The sequence below is a fragment of the Lagopus leucura genome, unplaced genomic scaffold (genome assembly GCF_019238085.1).
Source record: "Lagopus leucura isolate 7727_CA_CO unplaced genomic scaffold, USGS_WTPT01 Super-Scaffold_100157, whole genome shotgun sequence".
Classification (NCBI taxonomy): Eukaryota; Metazoa; Chordata; class Aves; order Galliformes; family Phasianidae; genus Lagopus; species Lagopus leucura.
In genome coordinates this window covers 36,941,170-36,961,681 of record NW_024962334.1, presented here as the reverse complement: position 1 = coordinate 36,961,681, position 20,512 = coordinate 36,941,170, and the positions used below count along the sequence as shown (strand labels likewise).

General features: G+C 41.9%; 1 protein-coding gene across 9 annotated transcripts in view; it reads left to right on the top strand.

Annotated features, from left to right (window-relative positions):
• EPC1 (enhancer of polycomb homolog 1) overlaps positions 1 to 20,512 on the top strand; it is a 59,398-nt gene that overhangs the window by 21,495 nt on the left and 17,391 nt on the right. For all 9 annotated transcript variants that reach the window (XM_042888171.1, XM_042888167.1, XM_042888166.1 and 6 more), the window contains 5 exons: positions 16,275 to 16,434; positions 17,693 to 17,838; positions 17,924 to 18,130; positions 18,532 to 18,680; positions 19,934 to 20,090. In XM_042888171.1, coding sequence (XP_042744105.1) covers positions 16,335 to 16,434; positions 17,693 to 17,838; positions 17,924 to 18,130; positions 18,532 to 18,680; positions 19,934 to 20,090 — 759 coding nt within the window. In that variant the 5' untranslated portion in view covers positions 16,275 to 16,334. The remainder of the gene's footprint in view (positions 1 to 16,274; positions 16,435 to 17,692; positions 17,839 to 17,923; positions 18,131 to 18,531; positions 18,681 to 19,933; positions 20,091 to 20,512) is intronic.

The following is a 20,512-nucleotide window of genomic DNA, read 5'->3' as shown; positions in this document are numbered from 1 at the left end:
TTGTTGCTGATGTTATGTCATGTAATAGATTTCAGCGAATGAACAGGTAATAATTGTATGCAGTGAAATATTTGGTATTAATTTTGGCATGGGATGGTAATCCACTAATTCAAACATTTGAGAATCACAGCAACGTGTCTTTGTGTTTCTTTTGATTTTAATAGCTAAAATCTTGTATTTACTTCTAGTAGAACTTAAATAGTCCATGGAAGCCTGCCTAGTACTCGATCCCATGTAGTAAAACCGTGTGGTGAGGCAAGCTCTTCAGAGCGGTAATGTGTTTTTGTGTATACAAACCACTCAGCTTGTTGCTGTCTAAGCAGTTATGTTACAGCTACACGGTCATACTCCTGAGCAGTGTATCTGTATTTGTCTCATTACCAGTTAGCAGAGTATTCAAGGTGAGCTCTGCACATACCTGGAAGTTACTGCCTTTTTCAAGTCACTGTTCTTAGGAACATGTGCTTGTGTGCAGCAGAGCACTGTGCTGTAACTCAGTGGCCTCAGGTAGCTGTAGTAAGTTGCTTGTTCTTTTTCCACTTCATTAGTACTCTTATTTCTTTGAGAGGAAAGACAAATGTCCAGGAGTGCATCAAGTGACTCATGCATCAGAATAAAGATCCTGGTAGTTGTCTGATGTAACCCCTTCCTGTTTAATGAGCCTTTATATATGCTCTTCTGTTCTTGCCAGCAGTGTCTTTATTTCTCAGCTTATGTCTGTTGTGGGACTAACCCAGTCCTGTGAGGGGCCTCTCTGCTTAAACAGATAAGTGACAGTGAATTGAGGGTGAAGTAAATGTTTGAAACCTACTGGTCTGCCTGTCTGTTCAAGCACAGGTGCTGTCAGTGAGAGAGGAAGCAATCCTCATGTGGTTCAAGTGCCACTCTGAAAGATTAATTTCCTTTCTATTTAATCAGAAGTTAAGAAATTCATGCTTCTTGAATTGAAATGGAAACTTTCAAGAGGGTTGTTGTTGGAAAAGGTTTCTTGCCAGTATCCAAAGTGATGCATCTTGGTACGAAATTGAGCAGATCACAGTTAGGAGGTTCAGATTGATATGGAGCTGGTGTGAATACAGTGATCAAGTAAATGACTCTTACATCTTACATTCACACCTTTACACCAGTTTCACAATTTGGAGGTTATTACTTCTAGTTCTAAACAGAAATTAGGGATCTAATATCCTCCCTGGAAGACTTGCCAAACTTGCCTTTAAGGAGAGGTTTGTAGTGAAGGCTGCCCTATGTGTGCAGTTAGTGCTGTTGAGCATATTCTAATTTGAAAGGCTGTGGTCTGCAGGTTGTTTGCTGATCAGGTCTACAGAGCATGTAGCTGCTTGGAAGGTGTTAGAATGGAAAGCTGACTTCTGTGTAGGATTCTGTTCTCAGATACTTCTTAAATCAAGACTTTCTAATGAAAGTATACTGATGATGGGTTAAAAGTACAGAACCTACTTGGAAAGGGAAGAATTGCACAGGTAACTTTTGAATAGCTGATCTGTGATGCCTCTTGCCCCAGGTGACCTTCCAAGTGTGGGTAGGGAAATGCTTGGTGTAACTTTAATGAGTTTTTTCCTTCTGTTCCAGTCATTATCGTCCCTTGTGTTGGTCTGTCTGCACAGTACCTGCCTCCTTTTTTTTTTTTTCTTCTTTTCCAGGCATTTCCCCAGATGTAGTTATCTGACATGTCTCATTCTCTCCTGTTTCTAAATTCTGTAGTTCTCCTTGTTGAGTTTCTTCATAACATTAGAGATAAAATAGTATTCCTGGTCTCTCTTGTGTATTTGTTCTCTCTTGAGAAATGCAGCTTTTACTTGCCTAGTCTGTGAGTCTTCCCCCTCTCCATACCCATCCCATATTAGTATGCTACATGGATGTGCTCTGCATACCTTGGTGATCTATGATTTTTCTCACTTCTTGCAAGTCCTAAGTAATTCTAAAAGAGAGCAAATTGTATGACATTGTAATTCAGCATATAGTATTTACAATGTATTAACCACTTTCCAGGCTGGATGTGGCTCTGGGCAGCCTGGTCTGGTGGTTGGTGACCCTGCACGTAGCAGGGGGTTGTAACTAGACGAGCACTGTGGTCCACTTCAGTCCAGGCCATTCTACGATTCTGTGACCCTAGATGTAGCTCAGAGAAGACCCAAGTTTAAAGCCAGGGCACACAGTGCTTTTGTTGCTCTGTTGAGGAGTGGGGATGTGGGATGAGTAAGAGCCAGCTCAGCACTGCAGCACTTCGGTATTCTGCTGCTGGATTGCTTTAAGTGGATTACTCCTGCAGTGCTGTTAAAACCTCATGTGCACATGAGACATCTATGCAGTCTTCTAAGTTGCTATTTTTTTTCTAACTTATTTTCATTGTTTATATGTGTTTATTGTTGAAAGTGATAACCTTGTTTTCTCTCCCTTTCTGTTTGTTAGAGGATAATGCTAGCTGCTTGTGGTGAGGAAGCTGTAGTGGTGGAGTGGAGACAAGGTACTGTGGGACTTCAGCTGCTGGGACAAAGGCCGTTCAGTATTCATAGTTCATCTTGGGCAGCTGATGATTTCATCACGTTAAAACTTAAACAGTCTTCGTGCCAATAGACAAGACCTCAACTGTTTGCACGTGAGGGGAGAGAACTTGAGCTACCAGAACTGAAGTGAACCAGATGTTTTTGGTGTGTTTTTTTATTTTTCTCAGGTAGTGTGACTTGCTCAATTAGGAAAAAGTGTGTTTGTGTGGGAAGTCAGCAAAACATTGATAGCTGAAAACTTCAATCAGAGCTGTAGGCTAGAAGCAATAAGCAGTTTTGGCTGTTTATTCTGTCTAGCTGTCCTCTGGACATATACTTTCTCTGAGGAGTCCTGTCTGGAAAGTTATTCAGAAGTGCCCTGAGTGATGGCTACGTATTGAAAAGAGTTGGAAGAGAAATCAGTGAGCTTTCTGGTGATCTTCAAGACTTGACTGCAGGGAGTTGTTGCGCAGTTCTGCATGAACTCTTACGTCTGTTTTGGTTTTCCATGACAGCAGTGTTCTCGTCACAAAGACCTTGAGCTGAGTTTTTAAATCTCACCTTTGTTTGGGTGAGTTAACCAGCTTTTAGGTAGGTGAAGTATGGGCTGTGGAAATAACAGGTCCTGAACAGACAGACATGTCCTTGGCTATGATTGAAAGGTCTGGAGAAGCTTCTGAGGAGAGAGAAACTGAAGTGCTCATGATGAGCTTTTGTGCTGAGAGCAGTGGACACAAATCTCTGACCAGCTATGTAACTTGTCTGTGTTGCATCCAAGGGTACAACACGTGGTTAGCGCTGCGGGAAGATAGCAGCTTAGTTGTATGAAGTGCCCAGGCCATCTGGAAAGGCATTCGTGGATATTTCTACTGGTAAATAAAACTAGAACCTGTGAAGACTGAGCTCTGAATTTGATGGTTGATTTGCTTCAGCAGGAAAATGTCCCTGGGCATGGTTTGGTTGCCTCGTTATCTTTGGATGTTGTAACCAACAAATGGTTTGACTCTCCAGTTGGAAAATCAGAAGCGAGGTATCCACCATTGTATCTTCGTTTGTGTTAAGCTGTAGGTTTTCCCACTGTAAGTTTGTGAGGATGGGGAGTGGGGAAGAATTTGAATGTTTTCCAAGGTCAGTCTTCTCATGAACATCACCATCCTGTCTTTCAGCAATTTGAGGTTGACCTCATGCTTGGCCTGTGCTCAGGACTGTAGATAAGAGCACTTTTTGCTAATAAAAAAGGTCAAGTGATGAAGTTGTTAGGTCTGGAGGTAGAGTCTTATCCAGAACTGGTTTGTGCTGTGGTCAGGAGTGTATGTGTAGTTCACTTCTGTGTTTATAATGGATGTTAGTCTAGCTCTTGTGGTTTCTCCTGCCATTCACAGAATGAGGGTGAATGAGTGTGTCATGCTGTTAGGTCCTTTCTCTTCAGGCCATCACAATAGCTGAAAAGTATACTGTTAGAAACTTTGCTTTTTCATGTTTGATTAATGTAAATTGTCTACTTCAGTTATCTGAAAAGCTGAACAGTAGTTGTTGTTGAGGGTTTGGAGGAAGCCAAACCGCCAACTTAGCAGGCAGTGCTGTGTGTGTGAGTGATACCGCTGTCTGAGGTCCTGAGCCAGCTTGTGGCAGCAGTAATGCTTTCAGACAGGGAGAGAACATTTTACTCTGGCATATTGCTGCTGTACTGACCCTGCTGGGTCACATCATTGCAGTACTGAGCGGGTGGAAGAAGTAAGAACACGCTGCCCTGTGGAGAGGTAATCAGTTCTTCCTGGAGTGATTCCATTTCACTTGTCTGTATGGAAAAAAAATAAAATGTGCCTAAGGAAAAGGCCACACAATACCATTGTTGGAGAGTCTCCAGTGGGTGATGACGGGAATCAGTGTGCTGTCAGAAATACCCAGAGATGCAAACATAGAAGGATTGAAAAACCTTCCAGGTGTCTTGAAGCTGTTATTACAAAGTGTTCTGAAGCATTGGTCTGGAAGGTGTTTCCTTCCGTGTTTCAGTGATGTCTTGTTGATTTTTATTTATCTATTTTTGTGAGAGCAGACTGCCAAGTACTTGGTCATTGCAGTTAGAATGTCTTGTTAACATCATCATTTCACTGTTATGTTGAGGTTTTGTTTTTTTTTTCCCCACCTTGCATTAGAAATGTCACCTCTCTTTTCTATTGATTGATTATTACTTGGTGCTTTATTTTCAACGTGATGAAAATGCAGGAGTTGCGAAGGCTGACAGTGTAATGTGGTAAACAGTATGAAATCAACATTATAATTGGTAATTCAAAGGGCTCCTATTTTTGCTCTCTAAAAATACGTGCAGGATCAAGTTCATGGTTTTCAAGACACCAGCTGTATTTATTTAGCAGATGCTAATGTAGCAGAGCTAAAATACTCCTTATGCAGAAAGGCTGTGATGAACTGATATGGAAAACAATGTGTTAGTTGCAGCCTCTGGTAGCCTGTATAGGGTCAGTGGTGAGAGAGAGGTAGGGTCCTGGTAGTAGGAGGTTTTCTTAAGTCCCTTAAGTAGGTTTTTCCACTGATACGTAGATTGCTTTCTTGGCATAAAGTTTTAAAATGTCTATAAAACAAAATAACTTAGTTGAATCCAGCAAGGCATGCTTATTCATATCTGTTTAACTTTGTTCCCCGTCTCCAGGAGTTACCCATGAAGAATCTAGCTGTGTGCAGTTGCACACCTGATAGGGGAATGTGTGTTGTGCCCTGCATACCGGTGTTACAGTTAGTTTTGGGTGGGTTATGACTGCTCTGCCTTGGAGAGGTGGAGGAAATATCATGTATCTGCTCTTTCAGAGGTGGGATGTATTTAATTTGTGCTACGGGTACGGGCTTAGGCTTGTACAGTAGGCAGGAGTGGAAGCCTGAAGAATACCAGAAAAGCATAGCATTTATTTTTGTTTGTTTTCTTTTGGATGTCTTTAACAAATGAAGGTCAAAGGTGGCCTGAATGCTAGAGAAGCGAAAGGCATTAAAATGGCAGTTCCCTTTCAAAAGGAACCTGGTGTCAGACAGGCAGCGTAGCCCAAGCGTACGGACGCTGTGTGTACATGACACCCAGGGATCACACTCGGTCCGCTCACACGCTTGGCTCTCAGTGTGCTTGCAGAGCAAACGGCCACGATGGCTGTAGTGCAGTGAGCTTACGAGCATTGAGGTGCTTGGCCGTGCTGCAGACCTCTGCTGTTCAGCCTGTGGTCTTCCTGCACCCTCCCCATCTCCGTGTGAGTTTAGCCTCCCACCTGTCTCAGTTACTCAGTGTTTATATCAGACTTAAAACCAGGTTTGATTGTAATTGCACATAAAAGGTCATGAATTTGGAATGTCAGTCTGTCTTGTGTTTTTAGAGGCAATCTAAATAAACTTGGAGATTATGAGACACTAAGAATAACTGACCTATAAAGAATAATGACTTGGCATCTGACTCATGCTGTGTGTAGTGCTTTGTCTTTCAGAATACACTTTTACTGGTCAGAAAACATACAAGTTCTATGTTGTGTGAGCTTTCTTGCCTAATACAGGCTGTAGGGAGCATCTTTACACATTCAGAGGTAGCTGTGTTCCTTCTAAGCCAAGAAGGTGCCTAAATCTGTAGACTGGCAGCGTGCAGACTGATCTGTGCAGCAGGAAGTGCACAGATAAGCGCTGTGATCTTCAGGAAGTCTATTTTAAGTTATTCACTGCTGCACCTGTCATTGTCACTACTGAGGAAGCACTTTTCTTCTTTTGTGGCATCAGACCTGAAATTACAATCTGTTGAGTGTTGTGAGTACAGAAGCTAATAAGAAGTTCAGTAGAAAAGTATTGATGGGTATTACTTGCATTTTCGTTAGCATATCTGGACAAATTTTAGCTGATTGCCCCAGTTGTACACTGGTAGCTAAGCGGGTTTTTTTTTTTTCTAATACGCATCCAGTGCACTGAACTCAGTGCCTCTCTCCTGATCTTTTTGTTTTATAGAAGGCTTACTTGAGTTTTGACATATCTTAACAACTACCTCAATACTTGACTATCCCAGGATGTGGAAAAACTTTCTCTGTTTAAGGAATTACAAACTATACCATGCATTTTTTTTTCTCTTTAGAAAAGAACAAGCAGTGGTTTGGAGGAATGTGAGATGGGAACATGGGTATTGCTGGGCACTGACAGTGATGGCAGGGCTGTGGCTGGGTGTGCCCTGGGCAGCTTGTGTGCTGCTGCAGCCCCTGGCTCTGCTCAGTGCTGAGTGGTGGTTTCTCTACCCTGCTGTGTGAAATCTTAAACAAAGGAAGAAAGTACTTCTCACAGTGGATACTGTGGAACCAATGGAAGCGTGCTCTTATAACTGGCTGAGATTCAGTCCTGAGTGTGATTCACCCTGTGCTTTTTCTGTGGGCTTGCTTTTTTCCCCTATAGGGCTGAAAAGAGCACTACGTGTTTATTGGCTGATTTCAGAAATAAAATGAGCTTTGGATTCCGAAGGGATGCTCTGGAAGCTTCTTCTGCTTGTTTTATTAATTACAGTATATGAGCTTTTTAAATAGAAAACATGTCTGTGGCTGTTCTTAAGAAGTGCTTAGTTTTTAAGGCTTTAGTGCTGGGTTATGTGACAGGACGTGCTGAGCCTTAGCCATTGAGCACACATTCACTCTGATGTTAATGCTCTGTTTTTGTGGTGATGGTTTAACATTTTGCTGTCTCCATGTACACTGAATGTTTTACAGAATTCAAGTTAAATATCAATCACATTTTATTGCTCTTAAATGTGAATGACCTCTTGAGGTAATGAAACTGTACTTTACAGCAGAGGTGTAGGTAAACTTGCCAACATAGTAAACATGAGGTAGTCTTGAAGGAAGATACAGATGTTCTATTTTTGTGATACAGATCCTTGGGTAAACCCTTTTTCTCCTAATTGAAAATGAAATATCCAGAAACCTTGGTGTCTGTCAGGCCTTTGACTTCAGAGTTGCATAGCACACTGCTCTGAAAGCTCTCAGAAGAAACACTTCAATACTGGGTGCAAAGACTGGAACAGAGCTCCTACTGCGTGATAGGCCGTGGCTGGGGGGTGTGCAGCTGTGAAGGCACAGCTCTTGTTTTTGTGGCAGTTCTTACCCTCTTTTGTAGGGATACCTGTAAGTTCCTTCATGAGACTGCATTAGGCAGAGGGCTCCTCTGATAAAATGCCCCTCTGTTGTCTTGCACAGTTACCTGAGCTCTTGCTGGCTTGTGCAAGTTGATGTTTTAGGGAGCTGACCTTCAAGCTCCAGGTAACGTTAAGTTCTGCTGTTGTACTGTTGGAAACACTGAAGGAAAAGTAGTGGTCCTGAATCTTCTTTCTGAGCCTTGAAGAAACCAAATCCTTTTCTTATTCTGAAGGAAGATCAAGTTAAATCTTGGGGTAGATGTGTATCTAGGAAGCTGCTGATTCCCTAGTCTGTGTACTTTGGTTTGTGGAAGGGAATGGTTTTAAGCCTTCATTAGATGGATGCTGGAGAGATACAGAGTGGCTCCTCAAACTGCACGTTATGGATTTGTTTTGCTGCCTGGTGTTTTCCAGTGCCATGCCTGCCTTGTTTCTGTACCGCTGTCAGGTTTGTTAGTGGATCAGCCTGAAGGTAAGCCTTCTCTGCAGAGAGGAAAGGGTTGATTTAATGAAGTTGAAGACTGAGTAGCAGTTCCTGTGAAAGAAGCTGGTATTTTCCCTCGTCGATGGAGTGGAAAACTCTGAGAGAAAGGTAGTATGAAAGTTGATCCAAGTTTTTTGAGCCTCATTACCTATCTAAATGTAGATTTATAATCCATCCTGAGCTTCCAGTGCTGTGTAGGGTATTCTGCCATAAGGAGTGTGAGTAGTTGCGGCACCCTGTCTCCGTTAGAACACAGCCTTGTGTTCATGTGTGTGTTAGTGTTGTGCTGCACAGTAGTGAAGCACAGTAGAGACTGGTTTCATGTGTTACTTGTTACCTTGTTATTCATATGACTTTTTCTTAAGCAGTGCCCACTGCTGTTATTGCTAATGTAAGGGCCTTGTTTTCCAGCATTTGTGTTAGTTCTTAGTGTGGTGTTTTTGCCATTTAGAAGTATTGGAGTGGTTGGTAGGACTACTGATGCAGTAATGTTTGAATAAGGGACAAGATAGTTGCATCTGTATATATATATTTGTTGTTGTTAGGGAACTGGATACTATTATGAGTCAGCTATGACAAGATCTCGATGTACCCCTTTCATACTCTTACCATGAAGATTCACTTAAGCTGTTGGAAATGGCCTTCTGGCTGAAAGCTCTGATAACAGGTGGCTCCGTTTTTTAAGAGTTTTTCTCAATCCTGTGTAGGCTGTGTAGTAGAAGCTATACTATGGTAAATTGAATGATACGTTCGTTTTCTGGTACAGTCTGATCTTGAGCAGTGGAGGTCATGCTCTTGGCTACTTCAGTAATATGTATTCAAAGCATCTTCACATACCCTTTCCAATCCTTCATTTAGTGTTCTGTTCGATACGAGTCACTGAAATGGCTTTGGTGTGTTACAAGCTCAGAAATGATAACGGTGCCATTGGGACAACCAGCGAGCTGTGATCAGGAAGGGCACTTCAGGTGTGTGGCTGTATCTGGGGTCCTGTGAAACTTGGCTGTGCGGTGAAGCCCCAGGAGGTGGACTGAGCTGGTTTACGTGTTTCTGCTGGACAGAGGGATGCTTGTAGCTTGCTTTGAGCCACCCTTGTTTGTTTCTGCTCGTCTGCTTTTCCACGGTGATTTGGAATAGAAAACCAATCTTTGTTTGGTCTTGCTTGGCAAAAATTGATTACTCTTGAAGTGTTGCCCAGTGTGTTTTCTGCTCCCCTGCCACCAACCACTGAACAAACAGCTTACAGAACGTGTAAGTAATTCATGCACAGAAGAAAGATATATAGATAGATAGATAGATATATATTTATTTATTTATTTATTTATTTTTATTTTTCTCCTTTCAAGAAAAGGGCAAACTCTGTGTGTGCTCCTGGAAGTGCCCGGCCTGAGCATCAGGAAAGCAGTAGAGTAAGATGCTCAAGACTGTGGCTGACCTCACTTTTAACCACTGTTCCAGATTAAAATACTAAGAATGACCAAGGTTTCGAGGTAGTTTGTTAATTACAAATAAATGTTGTTTTTTTTTTTTTTTTTTTTTTTTAAGCACAATTAGATTATATTTCACTGAGCAGGTGTTTTAAATTGGGATTTGTAGCAGTGATCTAATTATTATAGTAATTAGTGGAATCTTTCTAATTGCCTACTCATGAGACTGACATCCGTTGATTAAGAGAAGTGATCTGCATAGTTTTTCACTGTGTTTGGAATACAGAGAGACATTTGTAGACTGCCATAGTAATGAGCACGAATTTCTCTTCTGCATAGAATGACTCAGGGCACTGAGAGATTGTGCAGCTTCAGTCAAAGTGAGGAGTTGCTTACCTGATGTCTGTATACACAAGTACCTGTAACAGGAAGATGGCTTAACAATTACTTGTTGACCAGACTTTACTTTTCTAAACCTACAGTGTTCTTCAGGATCCATCACAGACAGAGCAGGGAACATCACTGTGCTCCTTTGTTTCCCATTGTGTCCCATTTCAATGGTGTTCTTACTGTGGCCAAATGTAAATATTGCCCCAACATGTTACAAGGTGCTCATGTACGTGAGTCAGGAGAATGGAAGCTGCTTATGTGCTTGCCTGCGTAACTATTGCATTGCCATTATCAGAGATTGTGCGATCTCTGTGACTCAGAGATCGGTGTAACTCGGGATGATAAGGGTGACTTTGGAGCTCTTTGACAGCAGTTGTTTCGAAGCAGACTCATCAGAATGTCATTGCTGTTTTGTGTATGTGTGAGTGAATATGCATGTGAGGTAGTAAAAAGGAAAGTGAATGATACTGCTTCTGTAATAACCTTGTTGCTTATGAAGAACTGAGCAGGTTTGCATCCTCTCCTACTGGAAGTTGCTGAAGCCACTTGCTGTTTAAATATTAGAAGCATGCAGAGAAGACCTGGGGCATCTCTGGGCAGATCTGCGTTGATCCAATATGGATGTTATACACTGGCTTTTGTAGTCTGTGCCTTTACTTGCAGCTTTGCTGGTGCTTGTTTGTCCCTGTGTGGGCCCTTCCTATTGCAGTGGCAGAGTTGCCTCCTGGAGTGCCATAGAAATGCCTCACTGAGCCTGGGCTGGCTCTGGGGAGGGCCAAGAAGAGATCTAAGAAGTAAGGGGAGGCATATGGCCAAACTGATGACCTTTATTTTTATGCATGTCGTTCTCTGAGGTCACTCTTTGTGCTCCTCCCAGTCTTTTACATAAACTAATGATTGTTCAGTAGGTTGCAGAGCAACTAAGCTGTTAACAGCAAGAGGGTGTTGAGTGAGGCAGTTAGGTTGGTGTACTCCTTTCTGTTGCCTTCAGTGAATAAATTGTTGGATTCAGTTAATGGACAAATTTCCAAGCAGAGTAAGCTGACGCTCTGTTCTGAGGCCACTGTGCACGCAAGTCAGTGAGGAGGCAGTGCGTGCGCCCCGCAGCTCACTGAGGGGTGAGGCTGGGGCACAGTGCATGCGGTGGGCACGCCAGTGTCTCGTAGTCCCTGGCCTGTGTTACAGGGTAGACCAGAGTGGTTGGTCTTGGTTGGATTTTGTAGCCTTCAGCTGTGTTGCACTTCTCTAAGGATAACACCTTGCTGATGGTGACTTGAGATAACCAAGGTGTAGGAGCAGTGCTGTCCTGGTGAGGTTAGCAACTGGGAGCCTTCACCTTATGGATCGAAATCAGATTGCTTTTACACCACTTCATCAACTGTCAAGTGGCATGATGAGCTCTACAGCTTTTGATGTTTCTGGTTCCATCTTCATTATAAGGTTTTTGTATCTAAATGAACAGTGATTGTTTTTTCGTGTGTGTTCCTCTGTCCTTTTCATAATGATAACATTTTTAAAACTTATTTCAGTGGCTGTGTGTGGTCCACCCCTCTGCCCCACTCACTTCCTGCAGCAGGGAAACAATCCTTGTGTAGACTTCCATAATTTGAGGACTTCTTTCCTCCTTGAGTTGCTCTTCTCTACAAAGTGGACTTGAGAGTTGGCTCTTCTGGTAATTTTTGCACACAAATGTGCCTTTAAACTATCTTTTAAAGATCTTTGAAATTGTTAGAAGAATTATGCAGTCAAATTAGAAAATAGTGAATTTTTCCCTTCATTCTTACAGAGACATACTCTTTTCTACTGCAGTAATGTAATAATACCACACTTTCTGTTCCTTTGGTGCAACTATTAATGACAGGGTGATGTCACTTAGGCATTTAGAATAAATAAAAAAATCTTCTGCTTATCGTAGTTAGAGTGTAGCCTTCAAGGTGTGTTGTGGAGTGCTCTGTCAAAGTAATCTCTGTGCTCTGTCAGTGCTGGTTTTCTGTGAGGAACTGTAACTTGGAATCCAACAGTCCTGTTGCCTAAAACTTGCTGGGCGTTACAAAAAGGAGCAAGGAAGCAAAGAGTTTTGTTCCCAGTTACCACTGTCTGCTTAGTTGAGCTCACAGATGAGTTTCCAAAGAATTCCACTGGTGTTCCTGCATTATCATTTGAGTGAGGTCCTGTTGCTCCTCAGAAGCGAACAAATTGCAATTCTGTTGTGCTCAGCTGCTCCCTGAGCTGCAGTAATCCCGCTTTGCTGGGGGTATTGCCTCTTGGCAGTGCCTCTTGGTACTGCCTCTGTGCCTTGAACTGTCTCTAAGAGATCTGCTCTTTGATATTGTAGAGCTAATTGCCAAACTGATACAGTGAAAGTGTATGCAAGTGGCAAATGTTGTATGTTAGGAATTAATAGAAAGGAAGACTAAGGAATAAAGGATGGTATTCATGTATAATTTAGCTTAAGAAATGTGTAGACTACATCTTCTCTTGCCATGTTCTTGGAAATCAGAGGGAGGGTTGCTGTTTCAGTGGGCTTTCTTTGTAGACTTCAATTAGAAGAAAACCAGAGGAGAGAAAAAAGGAGGAAATAGTTACTTTGTTTGTTTAAGCAAGTAGCAGAGTAACCTGAAGCACAGTGATGAGTGCTGGAATTCTGCCCAGATACCTTTCTGGACAGGCATCCAGAGGATGCAGTCCCACATTCATGGCTGTGGGTTGCACGAAGCAAAGCTGTTTCCTGGCTGCCCCTCTGGGTGTGTGCTCCTGCTGCAGCCCTTCTGCTCTGGAGCTGTCTGAGCTCGTGGTGAGCCTTAGCAGGCAGCTCACCTGGTGGGCACTGGGCTGGGGGGAGACTTCTGGCTTTGGTTGAATACTCAGTGGCCTCATGTACGGATTGGATGAGCATCGGTGTCTGCACCAAGTAGAACGAATGCGGTTTGAGGAAAGCTGCCGCTGCTCTGAAAGCAGCGGATCAGATGGGCCTTGTAGCACAACTCCCAAGGCTATGTTTCCTTCGTGTCAGGCAGAGGAAGCAACTGCAAGGGAAGCTTTCCTGGATGTGAGCCTAATGGGCTGAACATAGCTAATGTAAAAATAGAAGGCATTTCAGTGAGGATAAGGCACCTTTGTGGTTACAGTTTTCTATGAAGAAACAATAGTAGAAAGAAGTACATTTCAGTAACTACTAGTTAAACAGAGGGGATGTATGAAAGATCTAAGGGAAGCAAACTGAGAGGGAGGGACCTGCTGATTTGTGTGTTCTCCAGTAGTTTGGCCTGGGTTGCACTAATAAAACAGGCAGCTGCGGTCTGTTCCAGCATTGCTTTGATAAGAAGGATCAGTTGGCACAAGAGCCTGCATCTGGGGAGTTGGAACAAATAATACGTGAATGTGAAAGTGAAAGGCTTGTCTCAGAAAAAGGAACAAGGTGGTAAGCAGTTAGCTGCAAATGTGGTTTAAGAAGGGGATGCTGTACTTGTGCTGAAAGACTTGATTATGCTTGATGCTGAGCTGTCGAAAATGCTTATCCAGCATTGCTTTCCATGAGTTCTAGGTTTTATTGCCCTCAATTTTTTTTTTTTTTCCCCCCCCCTCCCCCCCCCCCCCCCCCAAAGGACAAATTTTGATGTAATGATGAAGCTAAGCAACTTTGGCTGCTGCCAGAGAGGATTGTGTTCTCTCTTCCTCACATCCTGCTCCCAGAGCCAGTTATTGGAGCGCTAATTGCTTTGGGGAGAACAACAGGAGAGCTGCTGCTCCATCCGTTCCCTTCCCTCAGCTGTCACAGATCAGCCTGGTACAAGGCAGCAGTAATAGGGACTGACAGCGAGGGGACAGGACCACACCTCCTGGTAGCCAGCTGTTAGCCGGGTTTTCTTCTGACATGACAGCTTTAGCCTTGGAGCTTGACTTAGCCACCTAAAATTCACATCGGGACTTTGAAGAAACAGTCAGAAACAATTTCACAGCTCTTTGAGAACTTGGAAGGGCAGGTGGCACCCCAGAGGATGGGGAGGGCCCTGCAGTGACACTGCTTTCAGTACTGTTAGAAAGGTGGGAGCTGGGGGATTGTGACCAGCCAGCTTCATTGCATGTTGTAGGAGGTATGGGTGGCTGAAAGTGTTTGGCCCAGTGATCACCTGGAAAATACTAGTCTTTTTGTAAACAAAAACAGGAGCTTTTCAGATGTGAAACCAGGCTAACCCAGTCCAGCTTCTTTCTGTAGGCAGCTGAGACCTGCTGGATAGCAGCACTTGACTTGGTTGCAATTACTGCAGTAATTATTATTGCAGTTATGCAAGAAACAGTGCCATTGGAACTGGTGCTATAGGGAAAGCATAACTGGTTGGAAAACTGTACTTGGAAGTGGATGATCAAGGGCAGAGATCCGTTGGGTCTCTGAAGAGCTCTGTCTTGAAGTGCTTGTTGCCAGGTTTGGGGAAGATTTGGTCTATAGCATCTGATATGGTAAACCAGTGTAACAACAAGGGCTTTTTGATTCAGAAGCGTTCTGGCAAACTGAGGTAACTGCTGCACTTTTAAGCAGAAGGCTCCAGTTTCAGATGAATGAAGTGTCGCATTTGAGTGGGAGGAATCAGCTGTGCAGCCACAGTGGAGAATGAATGCAAAATAGAAACTGGAAGCTGTCATAGGCTGGCTGGCTGTAGTTCTTCACGTGCTTTTGTGTTGAAAAATAAGCTTCCAGAGTTCTATTTCACACTTGATGTTTATTATCAGGAGGGAGGTGGCTGAGCCATTAGCTGACTTGTTGGAGCAAGGTGCACCGTTCCTGTTAGTAGTTTCTGCCCAAACGTGATAATTTGGGGGATAGGGAGGCTCTGATGATGGAGTCTCTTGTGATTAAAAAAGAAAGTAAGTCATAGAAAGAATTCCCTTTAGTTGCTGTATCTCCGACATGGCTAAGGTTTATCAAATGCAGGAGGATCAAAAAAGTCCAGTGAGTTTTGTTCATGACTGTGTGATGCCATGTTACCACAGTTGGTCTCTCTTCATAAAAAGATGGCTTAGCAAGACTGATGTGGACAGACTTTGCAGCTTGTTTGAAGGAAGTGATGAGCTGAAACCCCTGTGAATTCTTGCAACAAAACTGCACCTTGCAGCAGGTTTTAGTTTGAGGCTCTGCTCTGGCTTTGCAGTTTACAATAAAGTTAACTTTACAGTTTCTAACGTCGCTTTATTTGAAAGGTGTTAACTGCTTGTATTGTACTGATGAGGCCTAAACTGGAGTCTGACAAAGCTGTAGTAAGGTGATAAAGCTGAACGCTGGTGGGTTCTTGCTTTGCTTGTGGAATCAGTTGTCTTCTCCCCCTGCCCTTTCGCTGTAGTTGTTGGTGTCAGTATTTCAGTAGCCAGCATTATAGCATCCCACCGATAGCAGTGTGGGCAGAGCTGGTGCTGCATTGGATTATGGCACCTGGGAAAAATAGTTCGAATGCAGAAAGCAGCAAAGGTGTTTTGCTGCTACGGGAGAAGTTCAGTGTTACACTGCGGATGAGCCATTCGTAATATGTGTGTGAACACTGTGTGTGCTTGGTGCTGCTGACGTACACAGGCTGAGCTGTTACTACCTGCTGTCCTGACAGACTGACAGGAAAGATGGAGTGCATTTCAGTAGTAGCATTAGAAGGTTCTCAGCAGTATTGCTGACCTGTTACTCAGACTGCAGTAGCAGTTGCAAATGCAATTTACTTCTAGGCTTGAGAAACTGCTGTTGTTTTCTGACAGCAAATTATTCTCATTGCGGTGGTTTTTAGTTTGATATTAAGCATTGATGGGTTAGGAGCAGAAAAAGGAGGGTGATGTAAAGCATTGTGATAAACAAGAATTGCCTGTTTGGGTTAACGGGAATGAATGGTTGTTTATCTTCGTGGTAGAAGATGATGGCTGGCCTACTTTGTGTTTTTCTGTCTTTGCTTTTGACAAATGGCCATAGCAAGTAGCAGAAAAAAACTGCTTTGAATATGTCTGCAGGTACTTGTTGCAGTCTGTATGTCTCATCCATCTGTAGTGTCTTTCCAGAAATATTTAAGTATGGATTTATGTAGGGTGGTGTGCCAAGAGCATGTGGCTTAGCTCAGTAACTGAAGTCTGCTGTTTGTGTAGGAGAGAGGGCTCCACCTACTGGAAAAACATACAAGTTGATAGACTGTGTTCAGAAGGAGGAGTTCAATAAGTGTTTTCTGATGTCCTGTCTCATGGTTGGGAATGGGACCATTGGTGAGGAAATAGGTGTGCGTTTTAAAGTCTGAGCTCTGAAAATATGCTCGTAGCTTTTTTGATGTTGACTTCATTTTTTTCTTTGATAGGAACATCATCTCCAACGGGCTATCTCAGCACAACAAGTATATGGAGAGAAGAGGGATAACATGGTTATACCAGTCCCAGAAGCTGAAAGTAATATTGCATACTATGAATCTATATATCCTGGAGAATTTAAAATGCCAAAGCAGCTGATTCACATACAGCGTAAGTAAAGCAGTTGTTGGAGCCTACACCAGAAACTTGATTTTTACCAGCAGTTATAGATCACTCTTAAATGCCTTTTGAGCTCCTGTCAAATCTAGCTTGGGAGCATGTATTTCTTCCAGCATTTATGCAGTGTGCACTCCCGTGTCATACCTTTTCAGAGGAATATTAAGCTCCTCTTCAAGAAGATAACGTCTTTCTTATGTCTATATGTTTGTACTTCAATTTTAGCAGTTTCACTGAGTTGTATATATGTTAGGATGCTGCTGGTGTTGGAACATAGCAGCTGCTCTGCTTGGATGTGGACCTTGACGTGAGCACATTACTTTGGACACCTATATTGCAGAACTGTCTTGTGGTGTTATTTTTTAAATTCTGATAATCTGTTGTGTGTATACATAGCCATAGTTACGCCTTGCTCACTGGCTTAATGTGAGGCTTCTGTGTCAGTCTGATCTTCAGTAATAAGCTGAGTAATAAGCAGCATGCTCTAATAAGCAAATGGAGAGACTAATACTAGGAGTCTTATATGCTGATGCTAAGGTGCAGTTTTTCACTCTTCTTTTACTTATTACTAGTGGTCTCCTAGTTGCTATGACAACATTCAGCTGCATTTTTTTAAAAGCAAGTCATACTTTTCACAATGTGAAATGCATGCTTTAAGAAATCGATAGTTCTGAGAAACCAAAGCAGTTTGCATGAAGCTGAGAACCAGGGGATGTTCTGTAATACATGGTTTATAATTGAAGGTTCCCTGCCACGATGCATAGACCGTGCTATTGGACTAGTTTGGTCTGATACCTTTGGATCAGAAAAGTCATTGAGAGGGTTTGTGAGGTCTCTCATACACTGTGCACGTAGTTCTCTAGGAATACCTCTTAAAGCATTTAAGCTGGAGTCTTAACTTCTGACATGGATGCTACAACATGAAATTGTAGAGCATGAGATGGTAGTGAAGTCTGACCAATACAGCAAGTTCTCCTTGAAAGTAGTGGGGTCAAATACCTCTGAATGTTTTGGACACTGTAAAGCTTTCATTAGTTAATGAAAGCATGCTCAAGTAGATATCAGTGTCTATCCTTGATTTCAGTCATATAATTTATTTCAGTAAAAAAGGCAGGTGTTACTTCTAAGCAGTGTACAAACGTTATCTTGGTTTTTGTCTTCAGAAGGATCTGGCACATACTGCAGACACTGCTATTAGAACAGAACATTTCTGTAGTAAAACAGTGAGTTGAGCTTAATTTGTATCGTTCAGCTTTTAGTTTGGATGCTGAGCAGCCGGATTATGACATGGATTCAGAAGATGAGGTCTTTGTCAATAAGTTGAAGAAGAGAATGGATATCTCTCCTTTGCAATTTGAAGAGATGATAGACCGACTAGAAAAGGGCAGTGGTCAGCAGGTATGGTGTTGCTTTGAATAAAAAATCTGAAATGTGCATTGTCTGTAATGCCATATGACAGTGACATACTGGGTTTTACTTTTAGCCAGTCAGCCTGCAGGAGGCCAAGCTGTTGCTGAAAGAAGATGATGAATTGATCAGAGAAGTATATGAGTACTGGATTAAAAAGAGGAAAAACTGTCGAGGGCCCTCTCTTATCCCAGCAGTGAAACAAGAGAAGCGAGATGGCTCCAGCACAAATGATCCTTATGTTGCTTTTAGAAGACGAACAGAAAAGATGCAGACAAGGAAAGTAAGTAGACTAATGCTTCCCTGTCACTTGTTTCTCTTCCTTCTCTTCCCTCTCATAAAGTAGCTGATCTAAAGAGACAAACTTGCTAAGTAGTGTGAAGTAATACAAGTTGGCTTTTTGTTTGCTTGGCTTTTTCCCTTTTAATTTGCAAGAAAAAAAAAAAAAATTAACTACTTTAGACCAGCTGTTGAAGGAAGTTTGCATTCAGTAGTTTTTGCTCTCTAATTTAGATGCTAAACCTGCTTGTGATGGCAGAAAGCTGTAGCTTATTGGCAGATGCATCTGGTTATCTTCATTTTTGTGTGTGGTTTAAAAAACCAAATACTTAGAATTTACTTTTTAGTTCAGATTATGTAATTTAAATGATGTGGGAAAACATAAAACTACATTTGTATCTACAGAATCGAAAAAATGATGAGGCGTCTTATGAGAAGATGCTTAAACTGCGTCGAGACCTGAGTCGTGCAGTAACCATCCTGGAGATGATAAAGAGAAGGGAAAAAAGCAAGAGGGAGTTGCTGCATTTAACACTGGAAATTATCGAAAAGAGGTAACATTTCTTGCAAATGTGCTACAGAAAGCTTTGGAAACTGCTGTAGATTTCAATTCTCATGAATATTTTATAAAATACGAGAGATCATCTTAAAATAAAAAGTTTGAATTTTTCTGCTGTTAGCTATATAGTATATTTTCATTTATGGCTCTGAAGAGCAAAATTGAATTTAGGGAGTCGCTCATTGTGAAAAAGCAGCCTGCATTGTTCTGTTGTATGTGTATTCAAACATTTGCATCTCATGTTGTGTGTATTATGTAGGAAGGAAGAATATAGCTTCAGGTAAATTCCTTTAGAAATTGATATGTTAAACTACTTAACTGTGTAGATTAACGAATATCCCCCTGAAGAAGACTAGCAGGCATTTCATTCAGTATGACATACTGTTCTGTGAGGAGTTTCCAACTTGTGTTCCTGCTGACATCCTATTTGACAGCTGTGCAGGAGACCAAACGCTCCACTTTCTCAGCTGTCACTTTCACAATGATTTGAGAATCACATTTGAAATGTGGAGTTGTTCTTTTAGGCAGATGGTATTTAGAATCTGAATGGACTTATCAAATTTAAGTGTCTGTGTTTGAAAACTTAGGATGTTTACAGTCAGTACTGTAAAGCTCTAAAACAAACCTCTTACTGATTTTAGTTTGAGTTCTTGGGAACACAAGCTGAGTCTTTGCCTTTTCTATCAGGTGCTCTGTTTTTCTTGTCTAGTAGAGTTAGGGGAGAGATGCACTAGCTTTTTAAAGAAAGTAAGCTCTTGAACACAATTACTGAAAAATCTGACCATCAAATTAGCATTGTGCACAGGTCTTGAAACATATTGCATTTCGTGATGCTACGTCTTACAAAGCTGTGCCTTTACACAAAGAGGGTTTCTGAATAAGGCTCTCTTCCTCACTGCTAAACAATTTTTGTGATAAATTTTTTCTTTTAAGTGGTACTGTCACCGGATAAGGAGGGAAAGAACTTGTCCTGTTCTTCCTTCAGGTTTTTGTTTCCTCTTCTTCCCTTTGCATTATTTTTTAGCAGACAGTTATCCTTGTTTGTCAGAACTAGGCATTGCAGTAAAAATTTGCACACTATTTGTCTCTTCTGCAGCAGTCATTTTTGAACTTCATGCTGACTTGGGAACTTGCCCCAAGTTGCAAGTATTGTTATTCTGTGTTTGACTGTTGCATGTTTTGGTGTGTTTTTACCAGTGTTACGAATATTCGTAAGAGTGATCTTATGTATGTATTTTTTAATTACAGGTATAATTTGGGTGATTACAGTGGAGAGATTGTGTCTGAGGTCATGGCACAGCGGCAGCCAATGAAACCTACCTATGCTATTCCCATCATTCCTGTGACTAACAGCAGTCCTTTCAAACATCAAGAAACTATGGAACTGAAAGAATATAAAGTTAAAGTGAGTAATGTGGATAACAAAGTTGTTGTATGCTGTAACATAAGCAAACTACGGCATTTCAGGATATATCTGCAGAAAATATTCATAACTGGGAGGGAGGTGGGAGCTTTTGGGTGCTGGAAACAGTCTAGCAGAGCTGCTGTAGAAGTAGAATGCTTTGTTCTGTTGGAGTGATGAAAATCTAGAAACTAATGGAGTTCCTCAGGACGAAAACAGAAGGAATTCAGATGAACTACAGACAGGATATTTACAGTTCTATTAAACTTCTGCACTGGTTGATACTGATGTTTTAATCAGTTAATGTCCCTGAAGTTAGGGTGTTCTGAACAAAGTTGTATTTGTTGCCCAGATATTCAGTCAAGATAGGACTGGTAAGATAAAACCCTTAGTCTGTTGTGAATTCATGTAGCTATTTTAATCCA